General features: G+C 45.5%; 2 protein-coding genes across 4 annotated transcripts in view; one reads left to right on the top strand and one right to left on the bottom strand.

Moving 5' to 3' along the window:
- Positions 1 to 18655, bottom strand: part of ZFAND3 (zinc finger AN1-type containing 3) — a 314249-nt gene extending 295594 nt beyond the window's left edge. The window contains exon 1 of one of the 3 annotated variants that reach the window (XM_033099911.1): positions 18579 to 18655. In XM_033099911.1, coding sequence (XP_032955802.1) covers positions 18579 to 18640 — 62 coding nt within the window. In that variant the 5' untranslated portion in view covers positions 18641 to 18655. Of the gene's footprint in view, positions 1 to 2210; positions 2377 to 18578 lie in introns of those variants that run through there. The other 2 variants (XM_033099924.1, XM_033099906.1) reach the window with 2 other exon arrangements.
- On the top strand, positions 10808 to 11197 carry LOC117018742 (cytochrome c oxidase subunit 6C). Its single transcript, XM_033099938.1, has one exon. It carries the CDS (start codon positions 10836 to 10838, stop codon positions 11061 to 11063), a length of 228 nt encoding a protein of 75 aa, XP_032955829.1. The 5' UTR covers positions 10808 to 10835; the 3' UTR covers positions 11064 to 11197.
- Positions 18656 to 19533: the final 878 nt, after the last annotated feature.

The following is a 19533-nucleotide window of genomic DNA, read 5'->3' as shown; positions in this document are numbered from 1 at the left end:
AGTTTACTTAATTATATAACATGATTGTTACTCATGCAATAAAGAAAACATGTTCGCAATCAGTTATGATACAATGGAAATTAGGCAGCAATTTCATTATACTTTGGTATAAAATGCAAACTACATATGTGCCTACGAGTACCTTTAGGAAAGGTAAAAACATTACACATTAAAAAACACAAACACTTTTTTACCATGAAAATATTAGTTTTATGGTCACTATTCCTGTTAGGCAAATTGCAGTTCATAAAAAGTGCCAGGCTAAAAGTATCAAAAAAGCAGCTCTGGATGCTTATAGGTCAAGTATGTCATCAGGGTAACTACCCCTCTCTGCCTGCTACTACCACAAACTCTTGGCATTACTCAGAACTTGCTGGCTAAAGGTAAAAGGCTATTCCAATTCCTTAGTTCTGTCTTGATATGGGTCAATAAGGGTTCCACTCATGATAATGGTCCCAAGGACATAAACATGGTGCCAGGAAACAGGACTCTGATACATCTTAGCCATTAGTTGCCACTGGCAGCTACTTTTCTTTGAGCCACATGTCTTCTTATGAGTTACAATCTGAGGCTTGTGACAGCAGATTTCTCCAGGGCTGCAGACTGATGTCATAAACAGGATGGTACTAAGCACTCTAAAGAGCTCACCAGCTCCACCCTCAACTCTGTATGGAAGAGGCAAGTTATTCACCCTAAGTCTCAGTTTCCAATCTATAAAGAGATAATAGCTCCTACTTCATAAGATTCTTGGAATTAGATTGTCCAAGACAGCACTTAGCAGATAACCCAATTATTTTCAAATCACAACGAAGCAAAGACTATAAAACCTAAAATATTTTCACATTTTCAGAACTTTTGGTAATGCCATACCTTATTTTTACTAATGTCCTTCCACCCAGAGATTTTTAATAAAGGCAGAAAGATGAGAAAATGAGATTCTATGTCTTTCTCATAACCTTTGGATTTCACAAATTCCACAAAAAAACTCTACACTAAGATCTACTTTCTAATCTTTCTCAGCACTCCAAAAATCACAGCCTTCGTTTCTACCTTAACATTCCTGAGATCTAGCTGAAAGATTGCAAAGGTAAAGTACTTCAATACATCTTCCCAAGATGTTCTCGGCAGAAATAGTCATTTCCTTACTGCCTCTATGCACCTCCAAATATACCGAGCAGGTGGAAAACAAAAAGATAAAAAGAAAAAAGGTCTCAATCACAAAAGTTGGCCTTCAAAGTCTCTAGTTTCCTTAGAATAGAACTAGAATCATAAGGTATGTTGGAGGCACCTGTTAGATAAGAGAGGAGGCAATCTAAGAAACTCAAAGTGTTGCAAGGAGAATTTAAACTAACTATAGGTAAGAAAGTTGATTTCCCACCTCATATTTTCCCGTTCTAACACAGGATGGCCAAGTAATAAGATAGGCTGGCCAATATGAATATTTTTATCTTTAAAAAAAAAATGGGGGGAGAAGGAAATTTGAGCCAATTAAGCAAATTGGCTCTCACGTTCCCAAGCCAGACTGACTGAGTGTTGTTTTTTATTGTTTGTTTGTTTGCTTGTTTTTTGACAAAGAAATTTTACAGATCTCCTGAAATGTGTTTTAAATAAAGGTGAGACCTCAACAGTCTTGTAACTTTACCTCCCCCACCCCCTGGATTCTGGGCTCGATTTTTAAAAATGGGTGACGTGTGAACAGCTTCCTAAAAGCAAATGGGGCACTGGGATATCATTTAGGAAGTGATGATGCAAGTCTCTGGGGGAGAGGGAGGAGGGGAGGTTAAAAAGTCAGAGGAAATACCCTTCTGGTGCCTGGGCACCAATTCATACACCAAAGGGTGGGGGACGAAGGGCTGGCCTCCACACGTCAAGGAAGGGGGGTTATCCCAGCTCCACCGGAGGTGCCAACGCCGCCCCCTCATCCCTCCCCTGTGCCCTGCCCCCCAATCCCGTGGCCCTGGTGGCCCGGGTTGGCCCGAGCCTCGGGCAGGCGAGTCCCAGAGGGTGGCAGCGCACCCAGGGCAGCGCCTTCTGGGCCCACCCCCATTCCCCACCCGGTGCCCCTCCCTGGGACTCGGCCCCTGCCCCCTCCTCGTAGGCCCGGCTGGGGCCCAGCCCCCAGGGTTCGGGCCTTCCAGGGCCCCGAGGCCTGCCCAGAAAGCCCGGGCGCCCGAGCCCCCGACCCCCGCCCCCACCCCGTCGGCACTTACCCCCAGAAGCCGCAGGGACAGCGAGGCGGCAGACTGGGCGCTTTGCTGCGCTCGCTCCCGGCGTCTCCCATGGTGCTCGGCGGCGGCGGCGGCGGCGGCGGAGCTCGGCGGCGGCAGCGGTGGCGGCGGCTGGGCCTGGGCCCCGCTCGAAGGAGGCGGCGGCGGCGGCGACGGCAGGGGGCTCGGGGCGGGGGGAGGGGGAGGGAGCGGGCGCGCGGGCGGGCGCGAGTCCGGGGCTCCGAGCCGGGATTCCAGGCCGGTCAGCTGGAGGCGGGCCGCACCACTCGGCCTGCGGAGACGGGGGGTGCCGGGGGAGGCGCGGAGAGGAGAGGCAGCGGAGTAGAGGAGGAGGGGCGTGCGGGTGAACCGAGGACCGCTGGGGAGGAGGGAGACCCGGCGCTCTCGGCAGCTCCCACCGCCGCTCCCAGCCAGAGCGATGTCCCGTGCGGCGGCGCTGGTAAGGACCTGAGGCCCCCGCCGGCTCTGGCGTAGCAGCGGCCGCAGTGAAGCCCCAGGGCCCGTTCGCCTTCCCCTCCCCCGGAGGCTGCAATGACCGGACAATGGCCGCTCCGCCCCCTCCCCTCCTTATGCACCCCTCCTAAGGAGTCACAATGGTCTCGCCCGGGGGAGCCGCCGCCAAAGCCCAGCAGCTGATCAGCTGGGATCCGGGCGTGCCACTTTGTTCAGCGCCTCAAAGGAAGAGTATGGGGCTGTAAGCAAACCGAGAGCGGCGGGCTATCACTCGGCGACCGGCCTTTGAGGCTTTTGTATTCTTGGAACTTTTGAAATCTGAAGCGAACTTATCTTCCCCCACCCGTCTGAAGAAGGGAAAACAGACTACTAAGTATTCGGGGGCGCGTTGCCTCCCCCCAAACGTTAATGGTACGCCCCAAGCGGGAGGGGGAGGAGCAGATTAGTTGTTTAGGGTAAATTGGGCCAGTCCCACAGCGGCGGCCGAGCGTAGCGCATGCGCCGGGAGACGCCGTAACAGGGTACTAGGAGGGAATGCTTCCACACCCGGAAGTGGGTCTCGGTCTTCCCGGGGCCGTCGGGTCTTTGGCTACCAGAGAGGTCTCTGAACCTGCCCTTCTTGGTCCTGGGCGATACCGGGGAACATTTCTCCACAAATTGCCAACCCCCTGGGAATCTCTTTCCAGTCTCCCCATAACCGTCCCACTCTTCCAGTTCCACCCGTGGCACTTGTCTCCTCTTGGCAATAATGAACTTAAGGGAAATGCCCCTCCCCTCCCCCCGCCTCACCAAGGGCGGGGGGAGGGGAGGTAGTGTCCGGGACAGGTTCCGTGCCCCTCCTCCCGTATCGGTACCCCAACCTCGGAGACATAAATCCACGACCTATGCCTAAGCTAGGAGAACCGCTCTTCCTCCTAGAGTGGACATGGTTGGTTTTTAAAAAGGAGCTATGACCGAATCAGTAATGGAAATTGATAAGAGATCAAAGAAGTTTGAAGCACTAAAAAATGAGTCATTTAGTGCTCCTTGTCTTGGATTCTGAATTCATTCTGAGCTCCAGCCAAACGAGCAGAAGGCGACTGTTGGTGACTAATTTCAACACGGAGGGAACGGCTACCAGACCTGGAGAGTTGACCCACAGCTGATGCCATTATGGGCTTCCTGGCTCCTCCAAATTGCTGCTGTGTACCCCCGACCGGGTGGGGATACCAGAGCCTCAAAGGGTATTGCCTAGATTAATTTTATTACGAAATGTGTTGTGTGTTTTTTTATTTCTGTATATGCCATTCTGTGTGTCCATGCTCTGGACTTGTTAACGTTGATATCACATCTTTTGGCCTCTAAAGAGCAAGAATCACGTTTAGTTTAACATGGTCCTAAATATGCTGTTGATGATGAAGATAATGATTACAAAAATCAGGCCATTTAAAACCAACTCATCCCCAAATGCAAGTGCTGATTTATTTTGTGTAATATTTAGTTTCAACTTTGTGGATTTAAATCTTGACTTAAACTGACATAAAATCGCCATGTTGGTGGCAGACTTACAGCCTATGAGTTTAACAGACTGGGATTAAGTGGACTCTGTTGTCATCTTGATGATTTTCTTTTATATATGGAAAAGGAAACCCTAAAACCAAAAGGAAATTTTAATATAAACCATGATTGTCATCTTAAAAACTACTTGTCTACAAGCATTTATGGCGTACCCAGTATTTCCTAAGGCCTTACCCTCCTATTCCCCTCTGCCCGAACTACCCTTTCTCTCTTGCCCAGCACACTGCTACTTCAAACACGTTACCCCTTCAATGCCTGACATACTCTGACAAAGCACAATTGGTCCCTCCTTCCTCTGCGCACATTAACTTCCATTATAGGACCAGGAAATTTGCATGTTTGTCTCTTCTCACAAAACCTAGCTCCAAAAGAACTGGCTCTTAGAAATAGCTGCTCTGCAGCCCCAACCCAGTGGATACAAGAGCCTTAGAGGGTATTACCTAGATTAATTTTACTAACAGATGTTAGTATTTTATTTGTATATATACCATTCTGTTTGTGCATTCTCGGTGGACTTGTGGGGACCACAAATCTCTATGAGATTGAAGCAGACTCAGTCCGTGTTTGCTGAGCAGAAGAGCAAATCTGATAAAAGCCACCCTTAGTCAAAACTTTTTGGTCAGCAAGTAACAGAAACTTCTCCATGCAACTTCTCACTGAAACTTCTCCATGTGAAAAAAAGAAAAATTATTGAAGGAAATAATCATAAAGGACTGGAACAAAGATCAAAATATCAACAGGAAGCCATGTATTTATTCCTTCATTATCTCTTTCTCTATGATCAAATGTTCTTCTATCTCTACTTCTCTCTGCAGAGCCACTTTATTCTTTTCTGCAGACCTGCTTTCACTGCTTCTCTGGGAAGATAAAACATGACTGTCCAAGCTTACCTAGCCTTACTTCAAGAACCAGCAGAGATTAATTCGTATCTATGAGTCCCAGGTCCCAGGAGAAAGAACCTTATTGGTCTAGCTTATGTCAGGTTGTCCTTTCTTGGTACAGTTGCCCTTAGCCAGTGGAGCAGTACCTGGTCAAGGCTCTTTGTTTTGTAATGCAAACATGGCTGCCAGAGAGCTAGCCTTGTAGCCTGCAATTATCAAAGGTTAGATTCTTGGCAACAATTCCAAAAGGTGTCTACCACCAAAAAATGAATAAATTGCAGCCTGAAATTCAAAAGCCTAAAGAACAATGGACACATTCAAGAATTTTCCAACAAACTAAGTCCTACTTAAACTATTTCAGGCCTAAATTTAAATGGCACTCCCTCAAAGACGTCTTCACTGACTGCTTCCCCCACCCCCAATTAAAGTTATTGCCCCATGTTTACCTTCTATAGCACCATTTTCCTTTGTAATACCTATCACAGTTTATTTATTTGTGTGTCTCCTCTCCAAAGATCATGTCTGTCTAGTTCACCGCTATATACACAATGCCCAGGGCACATTTGGTAAGGCATTAATAAACATTTGTTGAATAAATAAAAAGGCACAATAATTTGTTAATCAGTGTGACATCCATATATGAATTGGCATCCTAATCAGACTATCCTGGAGGAATGTCTCCACCACCACTCTCCAGAAAGACTGAAACTCACTGTGAGCTTTTTCATCACACTGTAGTTGTACAACATGAGACCCAGTGTTCATCTGCTTCCTCTTATGTTTGTAGCCAACTAACTCTTCACTCTTAGTTCCCAAGGTTTCTATCTGAGAAGCCCTTGAACCAATTCCTATAACGTCCACTTAGTTGGCTGAAAGCTCAAAGAGGACATAAAATGTCAGTGCATCATCAAATTAGGAGACCAAAGTGTGAGATAATTGGCAGAAGTGCTTTTGTCATAATTGGCTTGACTTTTTTCTAACATGGATTACATTCCAGATGAACCTGTAATATGACTCTTGGGGGTAGTTTGCAATGACCACCAACCCAAAAGGAGCTCAGTAGGGTCTAGTAAAGGATAATATTAATGCTTCAGCAGTCACAGCTCCTGAAGTAGCAACTGAAGTTGTATAGGAAAGAGCCAGGTATGACGCAAGTCAGGGGCTAACAAGGGATCCTTTCTTGGTAATACTGAGTCCAAAGACCTTAGCCCTGGAAGATATAAGTGAAAAGGATGAGCTTGTAGAGAAACCCAAGAGAGAGCAGAAGGTTCTCCAACTCTGATTCTAGCCCTTACCCCACAACTCTAATTCCTAGTTCAAACCCTTTCACTATTATAGTTCATTCTAACATGGTATTAGCCCCAATGTCCAATCCAAACTCTAGCCTCAGTACGAATCCTAATCCTAATATTATCTGTAAAATGTAATCCTAGATTTCAAACAACCTAATCCCAACCCTAATTCTACGAGCTCCTTGCCTTGCTGCTGAGTTATTTTCTCCAGCTCTTCTTTCTTGTGTCCCTTGACCCTGACCCACTCCAGGGGACAGAGAACTCTATAGCCCCTGGACCCCTGGGGACAATGGGAGCCAGTTGCATTAATCCTAAAAAAGTAAAGAGCCTTGGGCTTCCAAGGAAGAGAAAGTGGGGCATCTCTCCTCTGTGCAGGACACAGAGACCCTGCCCAGTCACAACTTGTCCTGTTACCTGATTCAGGTGCTCCTCAGCCTCTGACAGTCCAGAAAAGATACAATCCAAGCTACCTGTATAGACTCAGGAAAGTGTGCTACAGTCAGCTAAGAGCAGAAGACCTAAGACCCTTCTGCAAAATGATCAGGTTAAATTAGATGAGCGGCTTCAAACCATGTTCTCCGAGCAAGAATTCTGTTTTCTGCTCTTTTCCTTCACTTGGGTGTGGTTTTCCAAAGGAGGAAAAAAAACCTTTTTTTTTTAAAGTCGCTGAACCAGACTTTCTCAGGTTCCTTCTGGCCCTTGATTTTTATGATGTGCAGTTGATTCTTTTAGTCACTTGCCATCCAGTTGGCATGGATAAACTCAGAGCCAAGGGAAAAGAAGAGCAACCAAGCATACCCTCTCCAGCCCTTCACAGGAAACTAAAAATAAGTTAAATAAAATGAAGAGTACGATGGGGAAGGGAGGAAAGGAGAAAATGCTGCCATTTCACGTTCCATGTTCTCACGTTCATGAAGCAATTGCTGATTTCCCTGCTACTCACACCCATCATAGTGTGAAATTTGATTTTACTGACTTCTAAATTTCTTTTGAAGAATGGAAATATTGTTTTTCTCAGAAATACTTGACCTTTGGAAAAAACTTCCAGTAATAAAGCAAAAATCCTCCCGAATACCACCACCCTGAGATACCCCTTGTTAACAGTTCGGTATATAGCCCTCCAGGCTTTTCATTTATATATGGTCATATAAATGGGATAATTCAACACATAGCATACGCTAGCTGATTATTTTTAACCTAGAAATGTGTCATGGATATCTTCCATATCTATGCATATAGCTTTGCATAGCTTTGTAGCTAAATGTATTAGTCAGGTTTCTCCAGATAAATACAGACGGTGCCAAACAAAAATGTATACATGTTTTAAGAAAGGAAAAAACTATTAAAATTGTAATGCTCAATATATACCAATAACAAAAGATGAATACAAGTCATGAGTATACATTTTTTGACACCCCTAGTATATATATGATTTATTAAAAGGAATTGGCTCATGCAATTACAGAGACAGAGATGTCCCAAGATCTGTAGTCCAAAGGCCTGAGAACCAGGAGAGTTGATAATATAAGTTTCAGTCCCGATGGAGAAGACTGATGTCCCAGCGGGAAGATCATCAGGCAGAGAGCAAATCCTCTCTTGCCCAATCCTTTGATCTACTCATGCCTGTAACAGGTCTGCCCATATTGGGAAGGGCAATCTGTTTTACTCAATCTGTTGATTCAAATGTTGATCTCATCCAAAAACAGTCTCACAGACATACCCAGAATGTTTAACCAAACATCAGGGCACTCCATGCCGAGTCAAGTTGACATAAAATTAACCATCACAGGAAAATCATGGGCTCCAAAGTCAAGCTACCTGAGTTCAAATCTGGCTTCGACCACCTACTAGCTCTGAGACTTTAGGGAAGTTACTGAGCCTCTCTGTACCTCAGTTTCCTCATGTGTAACAGGAGGCACCTGTATGGGCTATGCTTTTCAATTGCCCAGTTTCGCTTTGGTGGTCCCACTTCTTCTGCTCCTAGGTCTCCTCAGAGATTCATGCACTAACTAGGTTCAGTCAGGGAGCCCTATTCTCTGGCCACAGGAATTCAGCTGGCTCAGGAATTCAACTTTGCCTTCTGAGGTCAAGTATCCTTAGGCCCATGTAAGCTCGGAGCTACGAAGGGACCCTCCATGTGGAGCCAGACTACCTGGGGATCAAGTCAACCTAAAGGAAAAAGAGATGGAGAGAGAGAAACTAATCATCAAGCCATTGCCTGAATCTTTGAATCCAACTAAGTCTGAAGCCAGAACTCCCCTCTGGACTTTTCGGTTACATGGACCAATAATTTCTTTCCTAATCTAATTTGAGTTAGATTTCGGTATGTCTCAATGAGAAAAGTCCTGGCTAAGCACAATAGTATCTACTTATGTCATAGGTTTATTGTGAGGATTGACTCATATAATCCATGAGGAAATCTTAACAGGGCATGTGGCAAGTAGTAGAAACTCCACAAACATTCACTATTATTATTATTTGTTTCTTTTTAATGGCTGCTGGCCACTCTACTGTATGGGTGAATGGGTGAACCATGTAATGACTCCCCTCTTGATTAATTTATCTTATCATTCATTCATTTATTCAATCAACAGATACTATGTGTTAGGCACTGTTTTAGGCATTAAGGATACAGTGGTAAATGAGACAGATAAATTTCCCTATTCTAGAGGTGCTTATCCTCTAGTGCTGGATAAAAAGGCAATTAAAATGTTTTTTTTTTTGAAATGTCTTAAAGAACAATGAAGTCCAGCTTTCCACTTTCATAAAAATTTTTACAATGAATATTTGTCCATCTGTCCTGTTAATGTCTTGGATAAATTTTTTAGAAATAATTACAATACCATTTCACATTTGTTATGTATGGCCAAACTTTTCTCCACAAAGGTTGAACCAGTTTACACTCACTCCAACCCTGAATGAGAAGGCAGATTTCCCCACACCTCAGCAGCGCGGGGATATCATTACTCTTTCTAATCATTGCCAATGTGCAAGATAAAATATGGCATCTAATGGATGTTTTAATTTGCATTGTTTTGGTTATTGATGAGGTCTCTTCTCACAAAATTTAGATTTGGATTTATTTGAATTGATTTTTGTGTGGATTTTGAATTTGGATTTATATTTGTGTGCATTATCTATTTGTATTATCTGTTTATGTCCTTTGTCCATTTTTCTACATTAGATTTTTTCTTTTCTTATGTAGTTTAAGATAGTTAGGTTGATATTGAGAATATTAACCTTTGTCATATGTACTGAATACTACTTCTCTTTCATTTGTCTCTTAATTGGATCTAGGCTTTTGATTTTCAAGAGTCTAAAATGCAGGAGAACTATGTGGATTAATTTTAGCTAATGTTTGAATTGCCCACTTGGGCACTTTTTTCTTAAGGCCTCTAGTTACTGCTGAGAGGTAAAAAAGCAAAGGAGAGAATTAAAGGGGGAAAGGTAGGACATTGCAGGACATGGGGGGCAAGCGCTGAAAGGAAGCCCAGCCCCTCAACCTGCCCAAACCTCCCTCTTGTCGGGCAGATAGTCTCAGCTCTGAGGCAAATGGCCAAGGCCTCCATGGGTCAGCCCAGCCCACGCCCTTGGGCTTGGTGCCAGCCTGAGCTCCCTGAGATGAATCACCCAGGACATAGTTCTCAGACTTCCCGATTTCGTGACAGGAGGTGTGGCCCTATAGTTCTGTCAGCACCTAGGGACTGGCCTAAAGCTTCCCATCAAGTCTTTGGCTCAGGTTGATATAATATCTAGGAGTGAATGGCCAGGCTGAGCTCTAAGAACTGACCCAATGGGAAGAACCAAGGGTACTTGTTGGAGGGATTGCGCCGGGGAGTCAGGAGTAGGTATTTAGAACACTGAGAGGAACCGGTGGCTAAGGAAACGGTTATGAACGGGGAAGAGGTGGAGATGTCCAGGATGCGATCAAAAGGCAAAGGCTGGTGTCTTAGTTTGGATTTCTTCTCCCCCTCCCGCCAGAGCTGACCCTGAAACAAGGACCAGGAGGTGCAGAGAACCTTCTAGGAATAAGGGTGTGTCGTGAAGCCAGATGTCACTGGGAGGGACTAGAGCTCAGTGACTAGTCCTGTGAGGACTGTGCCAAATCACATCTTGAAGTTATTCCAGCTGAAGGGTGGAGGGACTGAGTATTTGTACATGCAGGTCTGTTCATAGGTGATGGCTATTCACAGCACTTCAGCCTGCCTTTTGCTGGCAGAACACCCTTCCCTGATTTCAGAGAAAGTCCTGAGGCAAAGAGATGCAGAGACAGGCCATTGGAAATTCCTCTGAAGTGGTAAGGCCAGAGGGGTATTGATGGAGCACTGAGTGTCTGCCATAGTGGAGACAGTGCGTATACGAGGTCTGATCAAAAGATACAGTGAACTGGAAGGACGTTGGTATTAAGGGAGAAAATAGCTACCATGTCTTCCAGTGCTTTGGCGAAACCTCAGATGCGTGGCCTTCTGGCCAAGCGTCTGCGATTTCATATTGTTGGAGCAGTCCTTGTTTCTCTGGGGGTTGCAGCTTTCTATAAGTTTGCTGTGGCTGAACCAAGGAAGAAGGCATATGCAGATTTCTACAGAAATTATGATTCCATGAAAGATTTTGAGGAGATGAGGAAGGCTGGTATCTTTCAGAGTGCAAAGTGATTTCGGAGTGTAAAGAATTTCTTTGACTTCCATGGAAGTTTGTCGCTGACCTGTGTTCCTGAACTATGAAACATGCATATTTGGGCTAAAGGATAGTTTCTCTTGATAAATAAACAAATGTTGTAGACAGTAAAAAAAAAAAAAAAAGATACGGTGAATGTTTAAATTAAAAACAATTTATTACAGTAAAAGACACATTGCCTTTAATCCCCCTCAAAATCTTCCCCCTCACTTCAAACACACTTATCCCATCGTTCTTGCCACTTTCTGAAGCAGTTCTGGAAGTCCTCTTTCGTGAGTGTCTTTAGTTGCACTGTCAAGGCTGCCTTTACGTCCTGAATCGATTCAAAACGTTTACCTTTCATGGTCATTTTGACTTTGGAGAAGAGCCAGAAGTCACATGGTGCCAGATCCAGTGAATAAGGTGGATGAGGACATACTGTAAAGTTGTTTTTTTTTTGACAGAAATTGCCATACCAGAAGCAATGTATGACATAGAGCGTTATCATGATGGAGGATGAAGTAAAGACACTCAACGAAAGAGGACTTCCAGAACTGCTTCAGAAAGTGGCAAGAATGATGGGACAAGTATATTCTAAACGAGGGGGTTATTTTGAGGAGGATTTATGGCAATGTGTCTTTTACTGTAGTAAATGATTTTTAATTTAAACATTCATAGTATCTTTTGATCACACCTTATATGTACGTAGATTTGGTAAAAATTACCCAGGGGTTTCTTCCTAAGGCTGCAATTAATCAAGCAAGGCTAGTTGCCTTCTGGTTAGGAGTTAGGGAGCAGAGTCAAGGTTACAACAGGATCAGAGAATTAGGGTTCTGTGAAATGTACTCAGAGAGGCTTATCCATCCTGTCTGAAATTATACAGCTAATAGCGAGTGGCCAGGGCAGGATTGCAGCCTGGTCTGTATTACTCCAAAGCCTGTTAAGAGGACAGAGTGCAGGATGGCCTAGTGAAGGGAGGCAGGTATCCCCAGCATGCTTGCTGCCTGGGTTTCTACCCTGGCAGCCAGGGAGTGGGGCTAGGAGGAGGCTGCGCAGCTGCCATCTGTTCTCTTGGCTCCATTGCCTGGCAACTGCCTGCCCATGTCTACTCTCTGCTCTGGAGGAGGATGCATTCCTCCACGGCCCATCGGGCAGGACGACGAGCCATGCCCTCGCCAGGGCTGCACCACATGATGGATTCAATGATTATAACCTTCTGATGTGGGGGCTGCTGAGTCATGTAGCAGACCCAATCCCATCTGGTGTCTCTTTCTTGGAAGAGATGCTGGGAGGAAAACTCTGCATAGTGTTCATGCTGGGGGGAGTGTGTGCATGTACACACAGGTACAGGTGTGTACACAGGTGTGAACCTGTGCACACAGGTATGGATGTGAACATTGACAGTTCAGAACTATTGTGGTCCTATTTCCTTCGCAGAGATCATTTAGCAAATTAGTCATTGATAAATAATAATGCTACCATTGTTTAGTACCTTCTATATACCAGCAACGGTGGTAGGTGCTTCACACACACGGGTTATTGTAGTAATATAAACTTTCAAACTACCATGCAAGAGTAATTTTATCTTTCATTCTGCAGATGAGGAAGCCAAAGTTCTCAAGGCTAAATTAGCTGCTCAAAGACTTAATTTTTAAGTGGTAGAGCCAGGATTTGAGACCAGGTCTCTGATTCCAGTGTGTGATGTTTAATTTCCATCTCATCCCAAATCTTCTCAGAATGAGAATTAACAAATGACTGCTACACGTGACAATATGAATGATTCACATAAAACTAATAATGTTGAGCAAAAGAAGTCAGACACAAAATACCTAATGCATGACTTCATTTACATAAAGTTCAAAAACGGACACAACTAATCTATGCTGTTGAGAGTTGGGAGAATGGTTAGCCTTGCAGGGGACAGGGAATGACTGGAAGTGGATACTGGAGGGATTTCTGGGGAGCTAGTAAGAGGTAATATTTTATTTCATGATCTGGGTTCTGGTTACATGTATGCATTCAGTTTGTGCAAGTTCATTAACTGTGTGTGTATGATTTGTGCACTTCTCTCTATGAATGTTCCACCTCAAAAAAAAAGTGAAAAAAATCTTGCCAGGAGCTGTGAGTGATTCAGAGAAGGAAACACCACAAAGCCTACTCTTGGGATATTATGGGTGGGGGCGTCCTGTTCTCATCAGGTGACACAGTCTCAGCCTAAGGAAGCTCCCAGGCCATGGAGTGGGGAGGGGTATTGAGGTCAGTGGACTCCAAGCTGAGTGCTCCAGAAGGGCCAGCGAAGAGGAGTGAGAAGGGCCTAGGGAGTTAGAGGTGGTTCTGAGTCTGAAGACCAGGACATGAGAGGAGCTTGCAGAGGTGGTCGATGTGTAGTGGTCAAGCGAAGGCCTTTGAAGCCCAACAGACCTGGGCTGACCTCCTAGGTCCATCTTCTACTGCCTGTGGGACTTAGAGCATTTATCCTCTGAGAGTCTTGGCTACGTTCCCTGTACAATGGGTCACTAATACCAAACACTGCTATGAAGATGACATAATAATAATTTTTAAAAAAAGCTTGGCACAGAGCGTGGAACATGGTTGGCATTCAGCGAAGGTATATTTGGAAAGTGGAAGATGCCTCATAATCACTCTGAGTAGCTATGGCCGGAACAAAATGATTTATTATCCGTGAGACACGGCCTGGACTCTGCTGGGCAGGAAGGAAGGAGTGAAGTTAGCAGTGGCAGCTGGGACACACTGATATACTTTGCAATACAAGTCCCACTGGGAGAGATCCCAGAAAAGAAACCCAGGGAAAGGATCCAGGCTTAGAGCAGCAGGAGACGTTTCCAGATTGGCAGCTCAACCAGAGAGAAACTTTTGGGGAGAATAACCCTATTTAATGGAAGCTTATGAAGCTCTGTGCTGTGGGGTGGCAATTCTTCCACTAGGAAAGTGTATGGAGTCTACTCCTCACCTTTTTTCCACAAAATACAGAGACTAATAGAATTTGTCCTAAAAATCAGTGAAAGGACCCCGTTTGGCCAGAATGAGAGAGAAACAGGCCTCTAAAGACACAGCTGACAGATGAGATACGTAAGGAACCTTCGGACTCATCTCCTAACTCAAGTGCCAACTACCCCAAGAGGCTTCATTCTCCAATGTCCCGCTTAGAAATTTTACACTTTCTCTTTCGTGCTCCTGTAGTATACTGTACACACTGCATGGCCCATGGCACATTCTGCCTGGAGCAGGGAAAGAGGAGTATATCAGTTATTTCTCTGCTTATAACATAAAACCCAAATAATAGTGGCTTAAACACAAGAGCAGTGTCAGTTTCATTAATAGCAGTTCATAAAAAGTTGTTCTTCGAAAGGTGCCATCAAACAAATGAAAAAACAAGCCACAGACTGGGAGAAAATATTTGCAAACCAAATATTTGAGAAAGAACTGGTACCCAAAATATATAAAGAATTCTTGAAACTCAGTAATAAAAAGACAAATGATCCAACTTAACAATGGACAAAGGATTTGAATAGACACTTCACCAAAGAAGATAGGAATAGCTGTAAGCACATGACAAGATGTTCAACATCATCGGTCATTAGGGAAATGCAAATCAAAACCACAATGACCCATCATTCCACATCCAGTAGAATGACTATAAGCAAAAAGACAATAACAAGTCCTGGTGAGGAGGATGTGGGAAAACTGGAACCCTAATATATTGCTGGTAGGAGTATCAAATGGTGCAGCCCCCCTGGAAAATAGTTTGGCAGTTTCTTAATAGCTTAACAGGTTTACTATACAACCCAGCAATTCCACTCCTAGGTATCTACCCACCAAGACAAATGAAAGTATATGTCTGCGCAAAAACTTGTAGACAAATGTTCATAGCAACATTATTCATAACAGCCACAAAGTGAAACAACCCAAATGTCCATTAAGTGATGAATGGTATACACCCGTACATTGGAATACGATTCAGCAGTAAAAGGAAGCACTGTACATGCTACAGCATTAATGAACCGCAAAAAAAGGGTCGGTGAAAGATGCAAAAATCCACATACTGTATGACTCCATTAGTATAAAATAGCAAGAAAAAGTAAATTCACAGAGGCAGAAGGTAGATTTGTGGTTGCCAGGGGCTGAATGGGAATGAGGGCAAACGTAGTGAAGGTTGTACAGCTCTTCTTTCATTTTTGTTTGTTTGTTTGTTGTTATTGAGGTTTAACATACAAGAAAAGTGCACAACCTTAAATGTACAGTTTGATTTACACACACACACATACACCCTTGTATAACCACCACCTAGCTCAAGATACTGAACATCTGAATATCTCTGACTTCCCAGAAGATCCCTCCTCGCCAGTACCCCCACAAAAGTAACCACCATTCTGACTTCTGTCACCCCAGAGGAGTGTTCTCTGTTCTTAGAAGAACACTGCCCCAGAGCAGGCACTCAGGTGGTGTCACTCACCACTTCCTACTCTCACGTGGCTCTTAATGTTCGCCCTGGGCTCCTTGGCCACTGTCTTCTTATCGTAACACTCTACCCTACACTGGACACCACCCCTCTTTCTTCACCCCCTCAACATGTTCCAAACACATCACGACAGTGTTGATTTTTACTGAAGATTTGGAGTCAACTGGGAGTAATTACAACACAGGGAGAGAGCAACCTGAAGTTCCCTATTAGCCATCACAAGGCCAGGAACTGTACTGCTCATTCTTTGTCATCAAGTGGGTCCCTCCCAGGTCCCTTCTCCATCATGTCATTGCCCAGCCCCGATAAGGATCACAAACTCCAAATCCTACATGGGACAGGAAAGGAACAGACTTGGATGAAGTGGCCTGGATAGAAGGAGGGGCTGTGATGACCTCCAGAGTACAGGCCCCCGTGAAACAAGGCCAGACACATTTAGCTCCAACCCGTGTTCCTCAGGCAGGAGAAGGAGCATGTTTTTAATAAAAGGGGTCAGCTTTCAGCCAGTTTCCACTGTCAGCTCCAGACCCTTCAGGCTTTCCTCTCTTCCCCCTTTCTGGCCTCCTACTACACCTACTATGTTATGCAAAGCAATTCAGTTCCCCTTAGGTTGGGTCTCCCCACCCAGGCTGGACCCACAGCACCTCCTCTTTCCCACCAATATCGCCCATCAGGACTTGTCCAGGTATTTTCCTAAATGAAAGAACCATCTACTCAGGAGGTAGACGAGATCACATTAGCTTTTTTTTTTTTTTAAATAGCACTTTCATTTTTCCTGCTTTAGTCTTATTTAAAAGATGAAGAAAGTGAGATCCAAAGAGGTTAAATAACTTGTCCTGATCACCCAAACCCTTAATTAGTGAAACTGGAAGTTGAGCCCTGCCTCCTAATTCCATGAAGGTGGCTTGGTCGTCTCTCTATCCCCAGAACTTAGCAAGGTACCAGGGCTCAATCCATGCATGTTGTATTTGCGTCGCATTAAAGGATGGATTGGAGGGAGGAAGGCATCCCAGGCCTGTGAGGAAAACTGGAGAGGAGAAAGGACAAATTGGTGAAGGAGTTGGGAAAGGCAGTGAAGCGAGCAAGGCCTGGACCCCCCTCTCTGGCTCCAGGGAGTGGGCTGCCCCCTCGCTCATTCCTCTGCCTCCTGCCCAGCCTTCCAGGGAGACTGTGCTCTGGGCAGAAGCCACTGCCATCATTCATCAAAGCCTGGCAGCCTGAGGAAGCTCAGGGCCTGTCCTGTAGGACACTTTCAATCAACTTTGGTTCAATTTATTCCCTCTAAATGACTCTGAAATGTAAATAAAATTAAATTAGTGGTACTGTATTTGTCTCTGGTTAGGGCTGTAATGGGCTGCAGTAATGCTGCCCCTGAGATCAGCTGTGGAGAGAGAAGCCCAGACAATAGCAAGGTGGCCAGCTTTGGGGTACCCCTCAGATCGCACCCCCATTCTCCCTGCTCTGGAAGGACAGGCTACACTGTCCAGGTTCATCCATTTTAGGTGGTGGAGCGAGTTCATGTCACTTCCATCCTTTCTTCTTCCACCTCACACCAGGCCAATCTGGACCACCCAATGGCTCTCCACAGATACCCCCATTCTTACTGCCCCCCACACCACACACACACACTCTTTCAAATTTTTGGAGCTTAAGAACTGGGCAGAATGGTTTTTTCTTTGCCCACCAAGCCAAGAGTCACAAATGGCTCCCTCACCAAGACTAGATCCCTGGGTCCACTCACCCCTCCAAGAAACGGGCTCCTCTGCCCTAGATCGGGTTTTTCTCAACCTCCACTCTAATGACATTCCGGGCTGGATACTTCTTTGTGGTGGGGGAGTGTCCTGTTCATCGGAGGGGTGTTTCACAGCATCCCTAGTGTCTACGCACCAGGTGCCAACAGCATCCACTCTTCCAGTTGTGACATTAAAATGTCACCAGACATTGCTAAATGCCTCCAGTGGGGCAGAAATGATCTCTAGTTGGGACCTTTTGCCCTAGGGGAGGGGAGTGAAGGAACCAGAAAAAGGAGGAAGCATGAGGGAGAGGTGAACTCCCAAATCCTACAGCGCACATGTCTTTTCACTCTCCACCAGTCTCATCTATCCTGTTTCCCAACATAGCTTCTTAAAACAAATAATATTGATCTAACATAGTGATACATGACCATCAGCCTTTGGACTAAACTCCAGGAACCCTGACCTCTTCATTGGAGAAGCCTCACTCTACCCTCTCCCACTCCCATCCCCCAGTTTACCCAGCCAGCCTGGAGGACTGCCCACCAAGAAGCCAAGAAAGGGTTTTCCTTTAGGATTTCTCCATTGCTAGAGATGCCCCAAGTGGAGTTCTCACTAGATTGGGATTCTCCAAGGAGGAAGAAATTTCTTGCCAAGAGGAGATTCCTAAAAGAAGGAAACTCCAAATCGGAGGTAATTTTCCAACAGAAGGAGGCCCCAACACTTTTCACAGACTGGCTGTTAGAATTTCTCAGTAACTTCCTAGTACTCAATGATGTAGCAGAGCCCCCAGGGGGTTGGAGGGGGTGGGCAGCAGGAAGCTCTCCCAGAGTGCCGCCCCCTCTGTCCAAGTGAGGAGAAAGCTGGGAAGGGGGAGGAGCATTATCTTCCAGGGTTCAGAGGTCCTGACAGCAAAGACAATAGCAATGAATTTGCCCCAGGGAAAGGGGGACAGGGTCAAGTCCCCACCCCAGGTGCCCTTCCACCTCTCAATTCAGCCATCTGAATTTACAGAACCAATATTGGGAAGACAATACGGGATTTTAACTCTACTTATACATCCCTTAAAGCTTTCATGTGGTCCCAAAGAAGGCCTCGCCAGAACATTCCAGCTTACACAGAGGAAATCAAAGAAAATGAATTATAATCATAGCATAAAGCCTAAGCCCCGAAGTACAGAAGCCTGGGAGGCTCCCCACCTCCTACTGGGTTCATTATCACAAAAAGCATTAAAATCCCACCTCCCGTCCATGGATTTCATGTACATCTGATTTGTGTACATGTGTTTGTTAGATTTCTACCTTTCGGCCAAAGTCTGTTCCTGGAAGAATTTCTGCTGTTTGAAAGTCAGTAAAAACACCATAATCCAAAAGTACGGTCATCATCTGGAGCATGTCCGTCAATCAGCTTCGTGTTTGTAGGATGTTTATTTGACCTACAGCTGCTGGGCTAACTCATCAGAATGTGCTGATCTGGACCCAACTGTTCTTGTGCTCAGTTTTAGGCTAATTTGATGTTTTCCCTGCTAATTCAGCCGTGCTAAGTGATAAAGGATCCACTGACAAGACAGAAGGGTGAGTACTTCGCACATCTTCACATTGGCCCCTCAGCACGTAGGGGCTTCCAAGTACAGTCTCCGCCCCTTCCACGCGAACAGAACTGCTCCCTCGATCATTCCGCACTCGTACACACTGTGCAGCGCCCTCCTGAGGACAGATGGAAAGGAGTGGCTTTAAGATGCAGTGGGAAGGACTGAAGTTCCTTCCCTCTCTCTCTCTCAGTGACTCTCTCTCTCCAGCTGCCCCGCGGAATCCCTCTGGGTCAGACTCACGGCTCCCTGGGCCTCGGCCTGCCTCCTTCTCTGGCTTCAGCTGTCCCTAGGCTGTCCCTGCCCCTCAGCTCTGAAGGGGGCCTCACGCTTAGGGGCCAGAGGCTGAGTCAGCCGTACAGAGAGAACTTCATCAATCCTGTGTCTCCTTTGTCATGTTCCAGGAGGTGGCCAGAAATAGAGCTGGACTGCAAGGAATCCCTATCGTTTTCCAGATCCTTCCTGGGCTCCTTCCCGAGAGCGCTGAAGTTCAATCCATGCCTCTTTCTCTCCAAAGCCCATTCAGGACAAGTAGGATTAAGGTCCCTGTCCTCCGACCGTGTCTCCCCTGACCCCAGGTTTCCTGTCCCGAGCCGGCTAACAGCCTCCTCCAGAATGAGGCATTAGCACTTTATGGATGGCACACTGCTTGGTCGCAGTGCTAGTTC

This window comes from Rhinolophus ferrumequinum, chromosome 3 (genome assembly GCF_004115265.2).
Source record: "Rhinolophus ferrumequinum isolate MPI-CBG mRhiFer1 chromosome 3, mRhiFer1_v1.p, whole genome shotgun sequence".
NCBI classification, from domain to species: domain Eukaryota; kingdom Metazoa; phylum Chordata; class Mammalia; order Chiroptera; family Rhinolophidae; genus Rhinolophus; species Rhinolophus ferrumequinum.
The sequence above is the reverse complement of the archived record's forward strand: the minus strand, read 5'-3'. Positions and strand labels throughout refer to the sequence as shown.